The following is a 24,099-nucleotide window of genomic DNA, read 5'->3' as shown; positions in this document are numbered from 1 at the left end:
TCACTGTTTGCAGTTCACACCACTGCCTGCCTCCGTACTGTGTTCTCCAGGTCAGGGCTGCAGCCAACCTCCAGGCAGGATAGGATTCTCCCTTCCACACTCCGCCAACATGTACCTTACTGAATGACTCCTCCAATGCGCCTTTAGGTGCGTAGCACTCCAGTACTTAGTTACCCTGGAATGCCTCTCTCTAGGTGTTCCTAGTCTTTACTTGTATGACAGACAGCTGTAGCCTGCTTCGGGGACTCCTCTCTGCGTCCCGGCTCTCTATTCAGTTGCTGTTGTGTCCCAAGTCTATGATGGGAGCAAGGCGTTAGTGGCTCACTACTCCTCCGGTGTCTGTTGACGGACATAAAGATCCAATCAACCTCAGGGACCGGGCCCCGGCCTTTGCGCTCTCTGGACTGGAAGGGTTCTCTGTTGTGAGTTCATTTTCCCCTTCATTACTGAGGCCCGAGGAACTCCCTCTTCTGGTAAAGAAAGGTAGTGAGCCTGATTGTCAAACACCTGAGGCTGATGATTGTGACTTGGCTGAGTGGAGTTACGGACTGGATATAATGCTGCTGACGCCCTTCTGCCCTGCGGGTGATTTCTCTGTGGGATCCTTGGAGACCAGTCTGAATTCCTGCTCCTCCAAAGCTAAGTTTGCTGCTCGGCCTTTTGCTTTTGTGCTTTGACTTTGTTTTTGCTTTGTTTTTCTGGATTTCTGCCATTCCCTGCTGGGGTGTGCTGAATTCATTTAGCTCTGTCTTCTGAAAATACCTGAGTGCTGATTCAGTTTTGGAAGCCTAGCTGCTTCAGGGCCTTTTTCATATCAGCTGGTTGGCTTATGTCTTTGATAGGGTTTTGGCAGATTGCAGACAGCAGCCTTCCTGTCCTTTCCTATCTAGGTAGTTTTGGGGCCCCGTCTTTGCTCAGTCTATCTTTCTGTCTGTGTTAGTATTTTCATCTTGCTTCACCGTCATTATATGTTGGGGGCTGCCTATTGCTTTGGGGTCTCCTCTGGGGCAGTTTAGATTTCCCCTTTCTTTCTTTAGGCCTATGTATTTCTCCGGCTGTGTTCGAGGGGTCTAGGGCATCGTAGGAACCCCCCACGGCTACTGCTAGTTGTGTTGATAGGTTCAGGGGTCTGCAATCTGATAGTTGCCAACTTCTCTGGTTTTCTGGACTTAGCTTGTATTTCTGCTTTTGCCTCCTACGGTGACTCATTCATAACAGTTCTCTATCTTTGTTCAACCAGCTTCCCACCGCCCTTCTATTCTCCTTCGTTCCGATCTGTTCTATCTCTCTCTTATGGAAGGTTAGGCTATCAATCTTATCAGTCTCTTTCTCTGTCTTTCCCGTGCCAGCAGCCCAGATCACTGGAACCTGCTGCAGCACGTCCCTCAGACATCAATCTTCTCTCTCCTCTCTCCTCTAACCAACTAACTCACTAACTCACACTCTTCCCACTCTTTTATATCATCTTACTCCACCCGCCTCCCAGCACATCTCGTGTTACGAAGTGGGGTTCCACGAGGGGTACTCTGCTAACCCCCAGCCTGAAGCTGTTAGGTGGCCCCACTGAACTATCCTGTGTGTGGAATGCAGGTGTGGAGTGTGGTCAGGAGTTCCCACCTTACCTGGATGGTGGGGCACTACACCTTAGAAAAAGGTGCAGTACCTCTGTGGCGACTGAAGCCTCAGGGGCGCCACATAGACACTCTACAGGAGAGAAGACCCTGCACATAAGAGCTGACACTTTACAGGAGAGAGGACCCTGCACATAAAAGCTGACACTCTTCAGGAGAGAAGACGCTGCACTTAAGAGTTAACACTCTACAGGAAAGAGGACCCTGCACATAAGAGCTGACACTCTACAGGAGAGAGGACCCTGCACATAAGAGCTAACATTCTACAGGAGACAGGACCCTGCACATAAGAGCAGACTCTCTACAGGAGAGAAGACCCTGCACATAAGAGCTGACACTTTACAGGAGAGAGGACCCTGCACATAAGAGCTGACACTCTACAGGAGAGAAGACGCTGCACATAAGAGCTAACACTCTACAGGAAAGAACCCTGCACATAAGAGCTGACACTCTACAGGACAGGAGAGAGGACCCTGCACATAAGAGCAGACTCTCTACAGGAGAGAGGACCCTGCACATAAGAGCTAACACTCTACAGGAGAGAAGACCCTGCACATAAGAGCTGACACTTTACAGGAGAGAGGACCCTGCACATAAGAGCTGACACTCTACAGGAGAGAAGACGCTGCACATAAGAGCTAACACTCTACAGGAAAGAGGACCCTGCACATAAGAGCTAACATTCTACAGGACAGGAGAGAGGACCCTGCACATAAGAGCAGACTCTCTACAGGAGAGAGGACCCTGCACAAAAGAGCGAACACTCTACAAGAGAGAGGATCCTGCACATAAGAGCCAACACTCTACAGGAAAGAGGATCCTGCACATAAGAGCTGACTCTCTACAGGAGAGAGGTCCCTGCACATAAGAGCTGACACTCTACAGGAGAGAGGACCCTGACTAAAAGAGCTGACACTCTACAGGAGAGAGAACCCTGCACATAAGAGCTGACACTCTACAGGAGAGAGGATCCTGCATATAAGAGCTGACACTCTACAGGAGAGAGGATCCTACACATAAGAGCTGACACTCTACAGGAGAGCGGACCCTGCACATAAAAGCTGACACTCTACAGGACAGAGGACCCTGCCTATAAGAGCTGACACTCTACAGGAGAGAGGACCCTGCACATAAGAGCTGACACTACAGGAGAGAGGACCCTGCACATAAGAGTTGACACTACAGGAGAGAGGACACTGACTATAAGAGCTGACACGCTACAGGAGAGAGGACCCCACACATAAGAGCTGACACTCTACAGGAGAGAGGATCCTGCACATAAGAGCTGACACTCTACAGGAGAGAGGATCCTGCACATAAGAGCTGACACTCTACAGGAGAGTGGACCCTGCACATAAGAGCTGACACTCTAAAGGAGAGAGGACCCTGCACATAAGAGCTGACACTACAGGAGAGAGGACCCTGCGCATAAGAGCTGACACTCTACAGGAGAGAGGACCCTGCCCATAAGAGCTGACACTCTACAGGAGAGAGGATCCTGCACATAAGAGCTGACACTACAGGAGAGAGGACCCTGCACATAAGAGTTGACACTACAGGAGAGAGGACCCTGCACATAAGAGCTGACACTCTACAGGAGAGAGGATCCTGCACATAAGAGCTGACACTCTACAGGAGAGCGGACCCTGCCTATAAGAGCTGACACTCTACAGGAGAGAGGACCCTGCACATAAGAGCTAATACTACAGGAGAGAGGACCCTGCACATAAGAGCTGACACTCTACAGGAGAGAGGACCCTGCACATAAGAGCTGACACTCTAGAGGAGAGAGGACCCTGCACATAAGAACTCTGGGGTATGGTCTGTATTCATTTTAGGGAGTCCTGAAGAAGGTAAAAAAAAATCAGGACACAAGGAAAAACTTTGTTCCCTTTTTGTAAGTTGCAGAATACAGAGTTTTGTAAAAGTCAAATAGAATTACTACCCAATCGAATAGTTTTACCAATTTCTTATAAATAGATAAACAAGAACATAAGAATTTCTTGAATTTTTTAATATTGAATGATTCCTTTTTTTCTTACAATGGCTCAGTTCTAAATCGTTTCCGTTTTTATTTTTACTTTATTTTTTATATCTTCTACATTTCAATGATCTTTTATCGCGCATTTATGATATCATTTCGAGGTGATTCCCTTTGTTACCGTTGCTTGGATTTAGACTTTCTCGGGTTCTTCAGACTCTCGGTGAACATTGTAATGATTTTTCCCTGTGTAGCAATGAAATGAGAGACACTGCGTCGTTCCAAAACTACATCAAAAGGGAGAGGGGCCCCCCAGTAAAATTGATGGCGCTGCCCGTACGAAAAACAAAACCTCAGCACTTCTTTTTTCGGAGAAAATAGGAGAAAAGCTTTGAATTTTCAGGAAAGTCTTTTTTTTTTAATGCTTTATGTTTTTATAACTACAGTCTCTATCCAACCACTGGAATTTAATCTAGATAAATCTTTACTGATCGACAAACCGGGCTCCTAAAGAGCTCTTGTCCTGCAGGTGCAATTGATGAGGCAGCATAGCTCCGGTAATGCAGCTTCCAGGGAACATTGCTGTCTTTGTCAGTGCCATCATTTACAAGGAATGCAATGGGATATTAGCTGCAAAGGTCAATGGGGTGGAATATATATGTGTTTGAAAAGTTTAACCAAGCGACGGATTTTTACAGTGTCTAACATAGTCTAAATGGGAAGTTGTTTTCAGAAAATGACGTATTGCTTAAACCAGGTTTAATGCACTTCCAATTTTCTAGATTTACCATTCTAAACAATCCAGAGTGCAGCTTTGTATTTTCTTAGCATTATTGTGTTAGCTGGCACCTGTTCACACGAGTTGGAATGTGAAAAATGTTACTCTAGTCATCAAAATGTTGTGGCATATATTGGTATGAATTCGTTGGCTGTGCTCGGCAATTCCAGTTCTGGGCTTAGCTCTGTCCAAAAAGGCCAAAATTCACATAAATATTGAGCAACTATGAGGTGCACAAATATTTTGTGACATTTGAAATGTTTTTTTTTTCCATGCCAGAATACGGACAAAAAACATTTGATGAATCAGGGTCTTCATTCACACGACCATGAAGCGTGGACCTTGCTCAGAAAACAATACCCAACCGGTGGTTTTCTTGACCTGAACTAATAGCTCCATATATCCAAATTCCAAAGAATGAAGCACTCATCATTCCATAAAACACGTTTTTTCAAGCTTCAATAAAACAATGGACACAGGAGAATATAGACAGCTTGGTGGATGATGGACGTTTTGCGTCAGGCTACGCTTCAACGGGTTCTGATAACTTCAACGGATTTTGATGTTGGTATCAAGACCCATTGAAGAGTAGTCTGACGAGAAACGCTTGTGGCTCACCAGGCTGCCAGTATCCTCCTGCATTCATGTTTTTATTGCAGCTGGAATAAAAGTGTTTTTTTATGGGATGCAGAGCGACACTTTTTTAATCTCTGTAATTTGGATTGCCATTGCTCATGTGGTTGAGCATCACGACATCCCTGCAGTCAGAAGGTGTTAATAAATGGTCCCCTGTCCCCTGATGTAGAGTTGTTGGATGGTGCCTGATCGATCTACTGCTTAATGGCTCCTATGTTGCAGTTAGCTTAGGTCATGCGGCTCGCTGGTTGGGCTGGGTTTTGCTGTCTGAGCAAGGCCAAATTTCACAAATGTATGAGTTTGACCTTAAGTGCAATAAAAGAAAACGCAGGGTCAACACTTTTATACTTCTCCTGTAAATAACTATTTATTATTTAGCAGGTTTCATAGTTATTCAGCTAAACTCGCCCATCCAAAACTTAAGGCTGCTAAGCAAAAGTTAATCAGATTTTTAAGCTTAAAATGGTCATAGAACATGAAACGTCATCCTCATAAAAATTCATTACAAAATGAGCGACAATAAAAAAATCTTCTCCCATAGTAGAAATGATAAAGTCACTTGTCCAGGAGGATCCAAAGATATATATACTACCCATCACTGAAATTGCTACACCAAGAAGGAAAAGTGGTGGAATTATAAAAATCACAGGATGGATAGACATGCTACTGATGTTCAGATGATGAAAACATTGAAATAACATTTTGAAAACACCTTGATTTATTCAGTATGGAGTAGGAGCACCTCACACAGCCTTGGCCTGAGTAAATCATCAAGATCCACTGCTGGCAGCTCCTATGTAGTTGCCGTTCAATGGCATCCTAGATGTGCACAATGGGACAAGTCTGGATTAGTTACAACCACGGTAGTACGTTTAGGCCATGGACACTGCTCACAGTAGCACCAGTAACATGCGGCCTGGTGTTGTCGTGTTGAAAAACAGCTCCTTAGACCCTTTGGAGAAATGACCACCACACCACTGGTTCCAGGACCAAGACTAGACTAGAGGGGTCTGACTACCATACATTATGCCACCCCACCTCACAATCCTAATAGTTGGACAGGTGTAATGTTCCCTCATGAAGGTCTATTCATGGCTTTACTCTTGCGATGTCCAGATCAATCTCCAGCTATCGTTGTTTCCAAGACTAAAGTTTGACTCATTGCTGAAAAGGATAGACCTCCATTACAGACTACATTGCCGTTTTTATCTGCACAATGATGAACTTTGAGAGGCCAGATGGTGTGATGTCAATGGAAAACCTGTAGCTGGCATCTGGCTCGCGGTCAAATGTCGTGCAGATGCCTTCTGGTGGTTTGTGTAGACACTGTTTGATGCATTAGGCTCGTTATGTGATGTCTAATTTCACTTGCGATACAGAATGGATCAATCATGGAATTAATAGTGTAGTCATATCTCCAAAGTGTCCCAGGAACCATTTATCAATATGAAAACTCCAGGCCGAAAGTTGCTCATACATGGCCTAAATGTGCTACCATGGTCTACAGCAGTGTTCCCCAACTCCAGTCCTCAAGAGAAACCAACAGGTCAGGTTTTAAGGATTTCCTTAGTATCGCCCAGGTGGTGGAATTTTTGCCTGTAGGTGAGCAGATCTTACCTGTGCAATTTTAAGGGAAATCCTGAAACCATGACCTGTTGGTGGCTCTTGAGGACTGGAGTTGGGGAACACTGGTCTACAGCATCTCCGGGAATTGTGTCCCATTGGGAAGATCTGGTCTATCCATCCTGTGATTTCCATAATTCCATGACTTTTCCTTCTTGGTGTTGCAATTTCAATGTTGAGGGGTGTAGATATTACTAAGTTGCACACCGGTTAAAATTAAAGATAAAGTGGCGGACCCCTTTTATGTATTTTCTAATGCAGCATTATACATTAGAATTTGGAAATTCTATCATGGTATTACATGGTGCCGTTTCATCAAAGCTTACACCACAAAAGTGGCGTAAAAACCTTGAAGATGTGCACAGCTTTACCCAACATAGAGTTGTGCCAAAAAATCCGTGGCTTTTGGCATTTTCACAACAGTTTGGCTCAGCTCTGCCCATTTCAGTTGGAGTTGGGCAGGACATAGCATGGTCATGAAAAATGACGCTAAGAAGAGGTGCCGAATTCATTAATCGTGACTGTCTGATACACTTGATGAATTGTCCCCTGTGCATGTTGGGAGACAGTATGGCACAGTTAGAGGAGGTTTACCCAGAGTATATACGTTTGGTATTACCATATTCGTAATGATCTGGAAAATCATGTTGCCAGGTAATTTTTACCGCATCATCCAGTTTGCAAGAACTAAATAAAAAAAACAATGGCGGTAGTACAATTTTTTCTTTATTTGTCCATACTTGGACATTTTTCCCCTATTTTTCAGCACATCATATGGAATACGTTGCTTTAAACTACAACTCGCTTAGCAAAATACACGTTTTCATAAGGCAAAATAAAAGAAAAGTTATGGTTCTAGGAAAAGAAGGCAAGGAAAAAGAAAAAACCAATGCCTAAAATTACGAAAAAGTGATCAAGTAGAGAAGGAGTTAACGAATGTCGATTTTTAAAATATTGCAAATGCAGCGCAAAAAGCGTGAAATACCATTGTGTCTCATTTCTTCATGTCACCTTGGAAGAAGAAAAATTAATATATCAGAATGTATTTCATTTCACTCAAAATGTCTTCATTAAGTGTCCCAGAAAATGTAATTCAGTCTGAATGAGAGCGATTTCTGACCGGAATTCTAAAATTCAGCCGCTAGATAATTGCGGATAAAGCGTTGAGATATGAAGGTTAGAGGGGAAGCAGTCATTTGTTTTTTTTTTGCTATTCTCAGTGAATACTTTAATACTTTAAATGAAGCTACTGTCCGGACTGTGCGGCGGAATATCTTAAGGATGCTTAAGTAGTAATTAAAATAGATTTACCGAATTGAAGTCACTTTAGGAAGCGGATGAATACAAAACAGATAATTATACCGCCAGTCCATTTACAAAAGTCCTAAGAGGCTCAAAGGTGATACAAAAGAAAATTAACTAAACCATTAAAAAAAAAAAAAATTACGAATCTCAGAAAAGAGAGTGACTGTGTTATGGCTTGAAAAGCCTTGAATGACACAGTGCAGGAGTAATCGAATAAAATGGGCCTACTTGGAGATCCTCTTCTTCGGGAAAACTAGAGCCTGTTGTGTTCTGATCTTAGTGGCCACCTTATATGTAGCTTCTGGAAGAGCAGCAAAGGAAGCAAAGCTCCTGCAAAATGCAAAATGCTAAGAGCAGCTGCCACTAGGGGGAGCGAACTGTAAATGCTTTTATGCTGATCATGTCGACTTCATTGGGCGTGGTATAAATATTTATATACTGAGCTCCCCCTAGTGGAAGCTAGAAGTAGAAAAAAAAGTTATGAATTTCAAGCGATGGCCGGGGGACCACCACAATGCAGGGAGACTACGGTACACAAGATGAGGTGCAAGCAACAAAGGGTTAATTTATTTACAGGCAAGGAATGCAGTGTATAGGAAAATGCAGAAACAGGGGTATGCTATGGAAACAGACAATTTACAAGGATAATATTCTTTAGCTGGGCCATCAAACATAAAATAAATAAAATTAAAAACTTGGATGTTTTCAGTTATGCGTTTCAGGTCATTATCCTGCTGGAAGATGCATGAACTGCCACTCAGACCGAGCTTTCTGACACTGGGCAGCATATTTTACTCTAGAATGCCTTGATAGCCTTGAGATTTCATTGTAACCTGCATAGTTTCAAGATACCTGTGCCAGATGTGGCAAAACAACCCCAAAACATCACCGAGTCTCCTACTTGTGTCACAGCAGATATTTGCAGATTTGATTTTTGCATCTGTGAACATAAAGCTGATGCCAAAAAGCTCCAGCGTTGTCTCATTTGACCGGGGGACATTCTCCCAGAAGCTTTGTGTCTTGTCAATATGCATTTTGGCAAATGCCAGTCTCCCTTTCCTATGATTTGCTTTCAACTGTTGCTCCTTCCTCGGTCGTCTTCCATGAAGTCCACTTTGACCAAGACAATGACGGATGGTGCGATCTGACACTGATGGATCTTGACCTTGGAGTTCACCTTTAATCTCTTTTGGAAGTTGTTCTGGACTCTTGTTACCAGTCATATTATCCTTCTCTTCACTTTCTCATCAGTGTGATGCCAAAAAGCTCCAGTTCGGTCTCATCTGTCTAGAAGACATTCTCCTAGAAGCTTTGTGTCTTGTCAATATGAATTTTGGCAAATTCCAGTCTTGATTTTTTATTATTTGCTTTCAACTGTGGTTCCCTCCTGGGTCATCTTCCATGAAGTCCACTTTGGCCAATACAATGATGGATGGTGCAATCTAACACTGATGGACCTTGACCTTGGAGTTCACCTCAAATCTCTTTTGCTACCTGTCGTATTATCCTTCTCTTCACTTTGTCATCAGTGTGAAGCCATAAAGTCCCAGTTTTGTCTCATCTGTCCGGAAGAAATTCTCCCAGAAGCTTTGCGTCTTGTCAATATGAATTTTGGCCAATTCAAGTTTTGCTTTTTTATTATTTGCTTTCAACAGTGGTTTCTTCCTCTGTCGTCTTCCATGATGTCCAATTTGGCCAAGACAATGATGGATGGTGCAATCTGACACTGATGGACCTTGACCTTGGAGTTCACCTCAAATCTCTTTGGAAGTTGTTCTGGGCTCTTTGGCTTTCATTCATATTATCCTTCAATTTGTCATCAGTTTTAGTTTAGTTTTGTTATTTTTATTTCCCCCTCAAAATGATTTCCCTTTCCTTCTCAATGGATTTATGCAGATTACATGTGACAAGGAGGTACAATAAATTCTGAAATTATTCTTCTTGGTATGATTTTTTTTACATGAAAAAATCCTGGTTAAATGACACGACTCGTCATGTAAAAAATCCAACCAATAAGAATCTTGAATGTGAATATTCAACAAGACCTGAACTTACTTGTCTTGATAACTTATGGATGTACTCCTCGTTCATCTGTTTTTTAAAGAATTCTTTCGATATGACGATACACTCTGCACCATCTGAAACCAGGGCCATGCCCAATGTGTCTTCAAAAATGGTGTACACCAGACCCTGTAGCATTAAAATTAAGAGAAATATTTAAATACTTGACTTTTATTCCTTTTATAAATCTTAATACACATTTTGTAAATGAATCATAATTCTAAATAAAAACATAAGTGATATATTAATTAAAGGGAAGCTCCAGAAAACGCCTCTAGATTTATAATGAATAGGGTGCTACATCGGTCTGCTAATGTTTTTTTTTTTTTCAGAATATAAACGGTAAATTTTTTCCTCCTATTTTTATACCCTGCCCTATGAAATTCATTGAGTACAATCATTAGAAAAAAAACATATGATGAATATACATTTTGAAAGATGATGTAGTAAAAAAAAAAGCGCTGAAATATTTTGCTCAATGCATGCCAAACAGGCTGTCATGCGGCTCTCACCACATTCCTCCAGAGTCGGGTTTCGGCGCCCGGCGTCGTCGCTTCCGATGTCGCGGCCGGTCCTGGGATCTCATCAAGTGCGCACGCGCACCCCCCGCTCTTGACTCTGTGGCAGTTCACTCGACTTCAGGACTTTTATCGGGCGCACATGCGCTTCCCCCATAGCCTGACTATGGCTGCGCCATCTCTGATGTCTCTATTGTCCTGGAGAACCTGACCCAGAAGTCCCAGCACACTTGCCCTATATCAGGCTGCCTCTTCCTGTAGGCGTGCCTGATTATCGTTCTGGCTTCCTTGCTAGACCTGCTTGGTCCCTGCTTGGCCACTCTCTGTACTCAGGTCCCTTGCTCTGTGTTCTGGCATGCATCCTAGTGCATGCTCTGCTCTGACTTGTACCTAGGCATGCTTACCAGCACACGCTCTGCCTTGCCATGTACCTAGGCGTAATTCCCTGCACACGCCCTGCTTTGCCTTGTACCCCAGTGTGCTCCCCAGCACGCGCTCTGCTTTGCCTTCTACTTCTGCGTGCTTCCTTGCACGCCATCTGTCTTGTCTCGTACCCGGGCATGCTTGTCAGTACACGCTTTACGCACTCCTGTACCCAGTGTGCCCCTGTGTACACGCCCTGCACTACCCTGTACCCAACGTGTCCACGCTTTGCACTCTCCTGTACCCAGCGTGCCCCAGCGTTCTCGCTTTGCACACTCCTGTACCTAGTGTGTCCCTGTGTCCATGCTTTGCACACTCCTGTATCCTGCGTGTCCCTGCCTGCACGATGCTAGACATGCTCTCTCGCATCTTCTGTGAGCTGGCCACCTGGTTCCAGTAGTCGTGGTACTTTACCTCCCTGGGTCTGCCCCTGGTGCTCCCTGTATAGGGGGTGGTCCTCACTAGGTCATCTCGCTCAAGGTGGGTTGGTATTATGACCCAGAGAGTCCACTCCGGGAGTCGCCACACAGGCTCTCTTGTATGGGTCAATTTAAGCAATGGAAGAAATTTTTTTTCTACTTGACTCTCAGGAGCTCTGAGACAAGTGGCCCTGGGTAATAGACCTGTTTGATACCAATCCCAAAATCAGCCCAGGCTACCAGGTATAGTCTAATATCTATATAGGTTCTTATATTTGACAGTGACAGTGAGCAATTCATACATTTGGGCAAACTATAAAAATATCATTGCAGATGGTTGTCATCACCTCCGACATAACCGCACGGGCTTCCCACACACAGAAAACTATCATAGCTTATATAAAAGTAGTTTGTATGTTCTCCCCGTGTTTGCGTGGGTTCTCCGGTTTCCTCCCACATTCCAAACACATACTGATAGGGAATCTAGATTGTGAGCCCCATTGGAGACAGTGATGATAATGTGTGCAAACTGTTAAGCGCTGCTGAATATGTTAGTGCTATATAAAAATAAAGATTATTAAAAAAGATTATTATAAAAGTCGAGCTATGGCATGCAGCAGTCATTTCAGGGTAATTTCGGATTATCAAAGGAGATCAGAGTTCACATTTCAGCAACAAAGACAGAAAGAAAAAGTCATAATACATTGGACAAATACTCAAGACAGAACTGAGTTGTGAACAAGATGATGCAATGATTCAATGGATAGGAAGAGAGATAGGCGAGGTGTCAGCAGTGCAAGACTTAGTGCAATTGATCAGTAAAATGGTGGAGCTGGACTCTGTTTTGCTATATTTTAAATACAATTACATTTTTTTCTTCATTCTTAATGCACTAAAATGCAGAAGCCAGGCAGCACAATAATTTTACAGAAAAAGAAAAATCTGAACTCACTGTCAGTCAGAGATGGAATGCTTGCTTGTCACAAGCGACTATACTGAGATTTTTCATTTCCTGTGGAAGCATTTTTCTTGGGGGTGGATAATTGCTTTGCAAAAACATAGTAAATATAATTCCCTAAAATACAGACATGTAACTGTGACTGTATCTTATAAACAGTGTGTTTCACAAGCATTTTGTACTCATCTTTTTTAACAGTAAATGTTTACATTTACACTGTATACTCTACACCAGTACAGTGCCGTGTTGCAGATGCTGACATTTTGGATGTATACCTACCAAGCATTTTTTGTCACATTATTTTTAGGAAAAGAGTTGAATTTAATGCATATTGAGTTAACTATAGTAATGTATACAATGTTTGATTAAAAATACGTGGCAATGGCAATGGGCAGAGGAGCGTAAAAGAAAAAAATACTTATACCACTGCTAAGAAAGTGGGAGCCGCTAGGAACAAGAACAGAAGCACCACCACAACTGGAACCAGCTGTCTGAGCACCAGTACTACCAAATGCCATAATGTTCTCCTTTGCCTCCAGTAAGAATATTAGTGTGGAGGGAGCAGAGGGTGTTATGTAATATATGGAACCTCACTCATCACAGTAACAGCTCGATGATGTTACCTCTGACAGCGACACTTTTAGTTTGAGTCATTGTTCTGCACAGAATTGTCTGCCTGATCAAAAATGACTAAGAGAATTAGTTTTTTTTTAAACTTTTTTCTTTATTTGAAATTAAAAAAGAACAGAAAAGTGTGTCAGTACACTGTGCTATTAAATAGGCTATTAGTCACTGCCGGTATACCATCCATTTCTATAATGAGGTCACTTTGACCTGACTAAGGCTGTGCTTGTGTTAAAGTACTTCAAAGGGGCTAGGGGGTGTATTAAGAGACCTCAGCGTGTTACACATGGCTTTTCAGGGAAATTAGAGGTTTTGCAGTATTGCGATTAGAGACAAACTGCTATGCTGCAAATTGAATATTTAAAAAAACAATCGCCAACACTTTTGAATTTCAAAATATTTGACCATTGACTAGATTAAAAACAAATGCATTTGCGAAGCAAAAACAGGATAGATATAACTAACCAATTGAAATATCTGGGAGACTCCCTGAGAAAGGGGAGAGCTTCCAGACTCAAAGAGGAGTTTAAATGCCACCAAGGTAACAAACAAATCTGCTCCACCAATGCCGTGCAACTAGGATGTAACAGAGCTCATCCTCGTTGTCCAGGGTTTGGAATAGGGCATATCCGAACAAAAAGGTTGTGCAGCTTATGGAAAGACTTTCAATCCCAATTCTTCTTGGAAAAAAGTTGATAAAAGTTGATAAATATGGGGTAAAGTACTATCAATCAAACCTGTGTCAGACTGGAGTTCCTTGGGCCCAGTAGAGAAAAAACATCAACATGCTATTTAGCAGAGTAGTCCTTGTAATTATCATTGTGCACACAAGGCATAAAATAAGATAGAAATACATTCTAAAAAATAGACCGTAAAGGCGAGAGATTTGCCCACAAGTAACCACCAAATGGAGTTGTCTTTTGTAGGACTTCAAAGCCAGTGACATAACTAGGGTACAATGGGCCATAGTGCGAAACTTGGACCTGCCGCCCCCTGCATATTGCTAAGATGCATGGGCCATATTAGTATTCTAAATAGTATATAAGAGATATACATTTTCCCCCCTTCCCCCTCCATTATGTAGTCATATTCCTGGGCCTCTTCTAGATATAAATGTCAGTCCATCCTGGATCCACTCCATATGTACATGTCCCCCATCCGGGGCCCTTTCCTGGCATATTCCTCTTCTGTAGCAGGCGCAGTTTGCAGCAGCTGACCACTGACCCCCTGATGAATCTGCATGCGAAACGCTTGTCTGGGTACTGGGCAGTGTGGTCGTTTATGCATCATGGCACACGGTGGCTAGAACTGCTATTTAGTTTATGTGATACTTTAACTATATGGGCACCAATGCAGGGGGTCTTTTGACTCGTTCAGTTAATATATCTCACTGACTTGATTTACTGAATTGCTTCTATATACACTCAGGATCTGGTTATACCAATATTGAATATGGTTGCCATACCAATTTAATATTCCTGTTAATTGTGAGAACTATAATCCTATGCCCTCACTTATTTACTTTAGTGTCTGACATGTGTATTCTCATGTTGTTTATATATCGGACCACACTGCCCGTTTTCCTTTTATTCTGGTTTTATAGGGTTTATTTTAATGATTTTTGTCTTTTGTATTTATGTTTAATGATTGTTTATTAATAAAGTGGGTATCTTAATTGTAAATTGATTTTGTTGTACTTTATTATACAGTATATAATATAGTCTTAATTATAGGATTATGTACTATTTGTTGGTACCCCTGAAATTGTATTAAATTTGGTTATTTTGAATATGGCTTTAAACTTTCAGTTTTTGCTAATAGCTTACATCGGCATGCCGGCTATGGCGACACATGACATCACTGCCATGCAACACCAATGCTCGGTATGCCAACGTCAACTGTAGACCTCTGATTGGCCGGCGCTGTGTATTAAAGTGCACTGAGCCGGAGAGTCCTTTCAACTGCAATTATCTTCATCCGGATGTACGTCAGAGCATGAACATTCAGCTGAAGCAGGCGCTGGCATGTGTGGGCCCTCCTCCATGGTCCCGGGTAGCACCCTCTGCTACCATGTGTCATGATCTCAGTGCAGGTTTGACTCGCACACGTGGGGTTAATGTCTGGAACCAGTGCTGATGACTGGCATTTCTGGGGTTAATGGTTGTGATCCCGATGCAGGCTTACCTGCACACCTGGGGCTATGATTGTGGCCTCTCCCTGGTTCTGGGGGAGGCTTCTTATAGCCTCAGGACGCTCCCATCCCTGTCAGTTATACTTTCACCCTTGGCATTGTGTGGTGACCCCTGAGTGTGTTAGTGCTGTGTTCTGGTTACTTGATTCTCTGTGTAGGACTCGGTCTGTTCTCTGGATATCGCTTTGGATTCTGCCTGGTACCTTATATGTCTGGTTGGTTTAGATCACTGCTTGGCCCTGATTATCCGCTATGTCTCATCCCTGGAACTGTTTGTGGATGGTAGTTCTTTTTCCTATACAGCCTTCGTGGACTGCGGATCATCTATTAATCTTATGGACTCCCAATTGGTCACACACTGCAAGATAGGGACAGTTAGGCTCAAGGTTCCGATCAAGGTGATGGCCATTGACTCATCTCCCCTCACTCAGGAGGGAATTCGCTTTATGTCTGATGTGTTTTCGCTCAGAGTGGGCGCTACTCATGTGGAAAACATAAGTTGTTTTGTGCTGGACAATCTACCTGCAGGGTTGGTGTTGGGCATGCCCTGGTTACACCATAACCCAGTTATTAACTGGAAAACGGGGGAGATTGTACAATGGGGGTTTAATGATTTTGAGTTATGTGATAAATCTGCACTGCTGGTTGAACCTGTTAAATCTGTGTCTGTATCATCTGTCGAGCTGGAAGGTATTCCGGAATGCCTGAAGGACTTCGAAGATGTATTCTCCGAAAGCGAGGCCGAGACGTTACCGCCACATAGACCCTTTGACTGCGCTATTGAGCTGGTCCCGGGGGCTAAATTACCCAAAGCCCGTCTGTTTAATTTGTCCGGTCCTGAGCGCTTGGCTATGAAGGAGTACATTACTAAAAGTCTGCGCAAAGGACACATACGTCCTTCAGTCTCACCTGTGGCGGCAGGTTTCTTTTTTGTAAAGAAAAAAGATGGCGGGTTACGTCCCTGTCTCAACTTCCGGGAGCTTAATCAAATTACTGTACGGAATACGTACCCCCTTCCGTTGATTCCCGATTTATGTAACCAACTATCAGGGGCAAAGTGGTTTTCTAAACTGGACCTTCGGGGGGCATATAATTTGATAAGGGTCCGAGAGGGGGATGAATGGAAAACCGCGTTCCTCACGACCGAGGAACTATTTGAAAATTTAGTCATGCCGTTTGGTCTTACCAATGCCCCTGCCATATTTCAGAATTTCATCAACGTGGTATTCTCGGATCTCATTGGTCGTTTTGTCGTTATCTACTTAGATGATATTTTGATATATTCCCCCGACAAGTATTCTCATTTGGAACATGTACGAACTGTGCTCCAAAGGCTGAGAGAAAATCATTTGTATGCCAAATTGGAGAAATGTGTATTCTGTGTACAAGAGTTGTCCTTTTTGGGGTTAATTGTATCCGGTGAGGGTTTTCGCATGGACCCGAAGAAGGTGCAGGCCATTGCCGATTGGGTGCAACCCCGAGATCTTAAGGGTCTTCAGCGCTTCTTGGGGTTCACCAATTATTACCGCAAATTTATCCGGGGGTTTTCGCAAGTGGTCAAACCTCTCACGGATCTAACATGCAAAGGTGCGGATGTGAGAAATTGGTCCTCGCTCGCAAAAGAGGCCTTTGCGACGCTGAAAAAATGTTTTATGTCTGCTCCTGTGTTAGTGCAGCCAGATCCGTCCAAACCATTCGTCGTGGAAGTAGACGCCTCTGAGGTGGGGGTGGGGGCGGTGTTGTCCCAAGGGCCTGCCACTCTAACCAATCTCAGGCCATGTGCTTTCTTTTCCAAGAAGTTCTCTACTGCGGAAAGAAATTACGACGTAGGCAATAGAGAGCTTCTTGCGGTCAAATTGGCGTTTGAAGAATGGAGGCACTTTTTGGAGGGGGCCAGTCACCCAGTTACGGTGATCACGGATCACAAAAATTTGTCGTACATTGAGTCTGCTAAAAGACTAACGCCCAGACAAGCCCGTTGGTCACTTTTTTTTTCCCGTTTTCAGTTTACGATTACATTTCGTCCAGGGTCTAAGAATGTCAAGGCTGACGCCTTATCACGCAGTTTTCAGCCGGTGTCGCCCTCTGAGCCACCATCCTCCATTCTTCACCCTGGGGTTGTGATAGCAGAGGTCTCATCTGAATTGGAACGGGAGATTCAGGGGGCCCAGTCGCAGGCCTCGGCGGCCAAGCCGGAGGGGAAGTTATTTGTCCCAGAGCAACTTCGCCTGAAACTCTTGCAGGAGTTCCATGAATCCAAGCTGAGTGCTCACCCTGGTATTTCAGCCACACGTCTGGCGGTGGCTAGGATCTTTTGGTGGCCTACCCTTGGTTCGGACACAAAAAAAATTCATTGCTGGTTGTGGGGTCTGCGCTCGTTCTAAAAGTTCTCATAGCCGGCCGGCAGGGGAGCTGATACCCTTGGCAGTGCCCGAAAGGCCATGGACTCACTTATCCATGGATTTTGTTACCAATCTCCCTCCATCTAAGGGTAATACAGTGGTATGGGTAGTGGTGGACAGGTTTTCTAAGCAGGCTTATTTCGTACCCCTGTCCGCACTACCGTCAGCTGAGACGTTGTCCAGGTTGTTTGTGCAGCATGTGATCCGGTTGCATGGGGTACCCCTGAATGTGGTGTCTGATCGTGGTGTGCAGTTTGTGGCTAAGTTTTGGCGTGCTTTCTGCGAAAAATTAGGTATGTCTCTGTCCTTTTCGTCTGCATACCATCCTGAGAGCAATGGGCAGACGGAGCGCACTAACCAGTCCCTGGAACAGATCCTCAGGTGTCTAACCTCTGCTAGACAGAGTGACTGGTGCGATGCACTGCCATTGGCTGAATTTGCCTTCAATAGTCGGGTGAGTCAATCCACTGGTAGGTCCCCTTTCTTGATTAACTATGGGTTTAGTCCTCATTTTGGTGAGTTTTCTCGTCTGGATTCGGGGTGCCCCGGGGCTGAGGACTCTGTTCAGCGGTTAAAAGATACATGGGCAGAAGTCCAGCGGCGTATATCCAGGTCTCAAGGCAGGTATAAGTTTTTCGCGGACAGGAAACGAACACCGGGTCCCACGTTTCAGGTTGGAGAGAAAGTTTGGCTCTCCACGCGAAACATTAAGTTAAAGATTCCGTCAGCCAAGTTAGGACCCAAATTCATTGGCCCGTACATGATTGTGGAAAAAATCAATCCAGTGGCATATAGGTTGTGCCTTCCATCCTCTTTCAAGATCCCTAACGTCTTCCACAAATCTCTACTGAAACCTTTTGAAGCAGTCCGGGGAGACTCTGAGTCTGCTGCTTCTCCTGTTTTGGTCGAGGGGCAGGTGGAGTACGAGGTTGGTCATATCGTAGATTCCAGGTTGGTACGGCGGTCGGTACAGTACCTGGTTCATTGGAAGGGGTATGGACCGGAGGACAGGTCCTGGGTACCGGCCCGGTTGATGCATGCTGATCGCCTGGTACAGGCTTTCCATGCTAAGTACCCGGGCAAGCCTGGGGGTCCAGAGGCCCCCCCGTTGAGAGGGGGGTACTGTCATGATCTCAGTGCGGGTTTGACTCGCACACGTGGGGTTAATGTCTGGAACCAGTGCTGATGACTGGCATTTCTGGGGTTAAAGGTTGTGATCCCGATGCAGGCTTACCTGCACACCTGGGGCTATGATTGTGGCCTCTCCCTGGGTCTGGGGGAGGCTTCTTATAGCCTCAGGACGCTCCCATCCCTGTCAGTTATACTTTCGCCCTTGGCATTGTGTGGTGACCCCTGAGTGTGTATGTGCTGTGTTCTGGTTACTTGATTCTCTGTGTAGAATCAATGAATGCTGTGAATGCTGTGAATGCTGGTATTGGAGCCTAACTAAGTCTGCCGAAACCGGAAGTTATTGGTTAATATACCCCTATGTGGGGGTTCTATCAGGACAACATCAATTGTTTTGAGGTTTTGCTTGAGCTTAGGGCATTCTGAAGTTTCATTTCTGCACTATCAGATTATTGTTTTCCCTCCTGTCTGAATAGGGACTGGTAGGGGAGTGAGGGATAGTCCACGTTGAGTGGGGGCAATTCTCGTTTTTAGGGTGCCAACCTCCACGGCTAGGAAGGTATCAGTGAGCCTTAAAGTAGGGCTATGTAGCATCCCAGCGTAGGTCTGGTTAATTTTGGCATTGGCCATTTTTCACTGGGATAGGTGTTTTTTAATGTATAAAATAAATAATTCGTTTTAAGGGATTTATATGTTCGCACTATTTCTGATTCCCATGAGATATATATTTCATACGTTCGCCAGTGCTTACTGGACCCTGACACTATTAGTTGAAGCACGCATGGTCACCTCTGCTGCCCTGCTCCCCAGGTAACTCTTAGCACTGCTTCTGTACTCAGGACACGCGCACTGGCTCTATGAGCAAGTGTAGTGCAGTGTCTCTGACACCATGATTGTTACGCCCCTGTTCAGAGTCCATAATTGTTTGGGTAGAAAAGTTTCTCCTGGACCCTAGTGAGTGATTCCAACTTTTGGTAGTGACCATTCCTCCATAAGAGGAATATGGTGATATACATATTAATAATTTGAAAGTCATTGAACTATCAGAACTTTATCATTATTCATTCTATAAAAAATTATGAAATATCAGCACTATACAGTGTGTCATAGATGGGGTGGTGAGGAGATGAAACTTGTTATGGAAAATTGCTCGTACTTAGGTCTTAATCTGCTTAAACTGTTTGAAATGTCAGCAAATCTGCAGTAAATAAGCAATCGAAATAATCGTCGCTTGAGATTTAAATCAGCGCGTAACTGAATGATTTACAGTTTCTGCACTCAACGAGATTACATCCTGCCTGTCAGTTATAAGTATGTTGTGGGGGGGTGAAATTACCAATGTATTGTAATTTCCAACTTTAGCTGTCAGGTGAGTTTCTTTCAGAGAACTTAGAATTTGAAGGTGACAGCAGGTCAAAACGAGCGAGGAAATAGTATCCACCGCTTGTGAATTGTCGCGTGCGTCAACTTCCCACTTTGTGCTTTCGGACATTATTTACGCAGCCAGTTTCAGACTTGGAAATCTTATATCAATAAAGAGAAGACCTTCTTGACCTTCAGGAGAGTTGTCAAGTCCCACCAGACCCACTGAAATAGACCAAAACAATTGGGAATTCTCCAACTCCAAAAGGATTTTTGTATTCCAGCATCTAAAGCAAAAAGATCCACAGGAACCGGCCACATTGGTAGCCTGTAGCTACAAAATCAGAGCTCTATGAACCTCCTCCTACCTCCTTCTACCTGCATTCCTGCTCCTTTTCTAACTAGTAGGGCCGGCACAACACTGGTGGACACCAACAACGAAGGGCCCCTGTGCAAGAACAGAAAATGGGTCCTTTGCAGTGCAATAGCTCATCATAATGCACAATTCCAACTTATTTGGAGGTGGATATTGTCCCCATTATGGCTTGCGCCCCTTAGTGGATGTAATATGTCTATCTCTGTGACACAATGTCATTCATGTGTCATGCCACATCAATGACATTGCATTGAGTCTACTGCTAAAAACAGGGGTAGAAACACAGGAAAATAGGAGGAATATCACAATTCTCAGGTATAGCGGTCGCGGACATTTTTTTCCATTAATCCTACCATTAGCAAATTGCAAATTCAGTAAGGTAGGGAATGGGGATGACGGAGAATGGGAGTTGATGGTTTGGACTCTGAAGGGGGCTTTGTTACAGCCCAACATATCAGAAGAGAGTGGGTCAAATTTGCTTACTCTCCCAGAATGTTTTGAAAATTTCCCCCTAAAAAGGAGAGACTCTTTGAAACATTAGAAAATCCCCCAGTTCTGTCACAACCTCCTGGAAATCAGAGATTCCAGAAGGTTTATTGTGCCAAAGGAGTTGAGGAATGGGACATGGAGGATGCTGATATGGGTGCTGTCCCTGAAGGATACGTGAGCTGCAAAGCATTTATCTCCTGAATTGATTCCTAAAAAAATGGAAAATATGAAGAAGGTGGGAATAAACTGATGAGTGATACCTAAACACGTCTAACACCATCTCAGACTACAGTCTACATTTGCAAAACCGGAGCTGTTTTTTTCTATTATTCTTTTTTCTGTATCTTACATTCTGAATATTTTTCCACTTTTTCTTTTTTTTTTCCAATTAGCAAAATATTGATTAAAAATCTATATTTTTACAAAAATATATCTCCATAATTAGCTAATCTAATTAATATTGACCTTTTTGGGAACTTAAGCAGAGCACAACACTGAGTGCAAGCTCCGAACAGCCTCCAAAATGTGTTAGTCAACTTTATCTCCTCCAACTAGTTCCACGCGGTTTGTGTTAACCTCCATTTTTATTTTTTCACCGGCCAAATCTTTATTCCTTTGTTCTGCATCCAGTAACGCAGATAAATCTTTAGATCTTAGCTAAGTGAAGATCCACTGCTTATTTTCCTTTTGGAGGTTAAGCCTGGGATTGCCATGAAATTTATCTGAAAGCCGCCATCGTACCCTGTAGGCCGTGCTTCTGACCCTCTTGCATTAATGAGGTCAGCAGGTTCCTCTGCTTCTTAAAAAAAGTACTTTATTTAATAAGATGAAGCTGAATGTAAGGAAAAGAAAATCAAGGATTATGGAAAAAACTTTTTCTTAATAGAGATTTCAGGTGTCTTTCAGAAAGTATCCGGTTCTCAGCAGGAGACCTAATTTAATATGTAAATGAACAATAGTCCTAAGATATACATCTAAAGTTTTGACTTTCTATTACTAAGCAAAGATGTGAACACGCCAGAAACAAAATTCAACGTCCACTTTATTTTCTTCCCAGAGTAGCTCTGCTAAACAGATTTCATTTTGATGGGATACTAAGCTTGACAAAAGGCAAAATCTTCTATTTTCCATATAAAATTCATAAATTGGTATCAGTTTTGTAATAAGACACTGTAAGTCTATCAACTCAGAATGTTTTTTTAACAGTCTATAATCTGCAGTTACTGAAACATTTTAAGTCATTTTTTTGCCCTGAGAGCAGCAGGTATGATGAGGGTGTCCTTATAGGGAACCTCACATGTAAAATAACGCTATTAACCTGCAGATATGGAGATAATCTGCAGGACGGAGACATAGCTATGAGTTCAGCTCAGGGGCCCCTAACTGGTAACCCTAATTACAACTATGGCAGCACACAAATATTGGCGTCATATGGTGACATATAGTGGTAGATACCAGTGCTGCAGAAGATATAAGAGATTACCGTAAAGTTATAGATGGTGACTGACAGCTGACAATCTTTCTGGTGGAGTCATTCACTTTTCACGCCTTTTCCATCTGGCCCAGATCGACATGATAACCTCTCCAGCCAGGACTTGGCAGCAGAGATTACAAGTAACTAAGACACATTTCACTTCTCACATTTCCAGCAGCGTCCTCATCTATTCTCAACCTGAACAAACTCCTCATCCTGCTGATACCCCGATACTGAGCCGCTGCTGCCGTCCATATTACTGCACCTGCTGTGTGGTACAATAACAGCGCTCAACTTTGTGGCTCACAAATTATGTTCCGACTGTTCCCCTTACATGGTAATAATGCTTTGTTTGTGCCTTCTAAATAGTAAAATTTCCCCCTAGAAAATATTAGTGTCCTGTGCAAATTCCCTAGAAAACAGTGTCCGCATTTTGCCGCTTTGATGCATACAATACCTATGCCCCTATAACAATAATGCTTCGTAAGCGCTCATGTCCACTGATCACCCAATATACAGCTCCCCTAAAAACAGCACGATGTCCCCATAGCTCCTCTATACATGATATGATGTCTGCACTGCTCCCATAGAGACAGTATGATGGCCCCACATTAGCTCTTATACTGTGTAACGGCACATTAGCTCTTACACTTTACAAAAGAATCAGCAATGGTCGGAAGCGGATAAGACAAAAGACAGAAGCAGGTCAGGATACAAGCCAAGTCAGAACTGGGCGGTCAATACACTAAAGGGGAACTCTGAGTCAAAACGGGAATGGGGAAAAACAAAGACACGGGTTCAGACAGCAAATTCATGGGGACAAATCAGAGCAATCAGAGTCAGCTACAGAAGCCCTAGGCAAAACTATAACTGACATCGACTGCAGGAAGCAGCAGCGATAAATAGCAAACCTAAACCCAGACTGAGGCTGAGAAAGGTTAACCCCTTCATGACCAGACTGGGGAAAAGGGAAAACAGGACTCCAACCCCAGTCTGGATCATGACAATATTATTAGATATGCATATTCTTGTCATGTCACTCCATTGGTACTGTTTTGCTACTGGTGGTGGTAAAGAAAATTCTTACTGTATACTACAAATAACTACAAATAACAACCTGTTTTCACATTTACTAATAATAATAATAATAAATTTTATTTCTATAGCGCCGACATATTCCGCAGCACTTTACATTTCAGAGGGGACTTGTACAGACGATAGACATTACAGCAGCTCAGTGTGTTAATAAGTTCATTCCCAAGCGATAGGTCACTGCTTCGAATTAAGGAGCAGCCATGAAGATTTCCCAAGAAAAGAGAAACAGCATCTTCCAGCTTATCGAGAGAAGTCTCTCAGCCAAGAATATCGCCAAATTTCATCATGTGAGTGCCATGACAATTGGACAAATACAAAATGAAGTTCATCCATCCATTCAAAACCAAAAGCCAAGAGGTGAACGTCCAGGCAAAATATCAGAGTCAATAAGGTGACTCATCACAAGGTCTATCAGTTCTGGCACGACAAACACAGTAGTGTAGGTGGCTCATATGCTTCATAATAGTGATATCACAGACATCTATGCAAGCACCGCATGTTACATAAGCCTGGAATGGTGGCTCGGAAAAAGGTGAAGAAGCATTGACTTCAATATCATGATAACAAGCGTCGTCGGCTCGTCGCAAGTTTGCAAAAAAGTACGAAAAGTGGATAGTAAAAGATT

The 24,099-nt window shown here is 43.4% G+C and overlaps 1 protein-coding gene across 1 annotated transcript in view; it reads right to left on the bottom strand.

Annotated features, from left to right (window-relative positions):
• The window catches only part of LOC141084518 (cyclic nucleotide-binding domain-containing protein 2-like), a 346,033-nt gene that overhangs the window by 34,939 nt on the left and 286,995 nt on the right, over positions 1–24,099 (bottom strand). Inside the window, exon 14 of the mRNA XM_073569275.1 lies at positions 10,010–10,144. Coding sequence (XP_073425376.1) covers positions 10,010–10,144 — 135 coding nt within the window. The remainder of the gene's footprint in view (positions 1–10,009; positions 10,145–24,099) is intronic.

This window comes from Dendrobates tinctorius, unplaced genomic scaffold (assembly GCF_039654945.1).
Source record: "Dendrobates tinctorius isolate UK_male_01 unplaced genomic scaffold, ASM3965494v1 ptg000023l, whole genome shotgun sequence".
Classification (NCBI taxonomy): Eukaryota; Metazoa; Chordata; class Amphibia; order Anura; family Dendrobatidae; genus Dendrobates; species Dendrobates tinctorius.
Note: the sequence above shows the minus strand (reverse complement) of the source record. Positions and strands in the feature narration are given on the sequence as shown.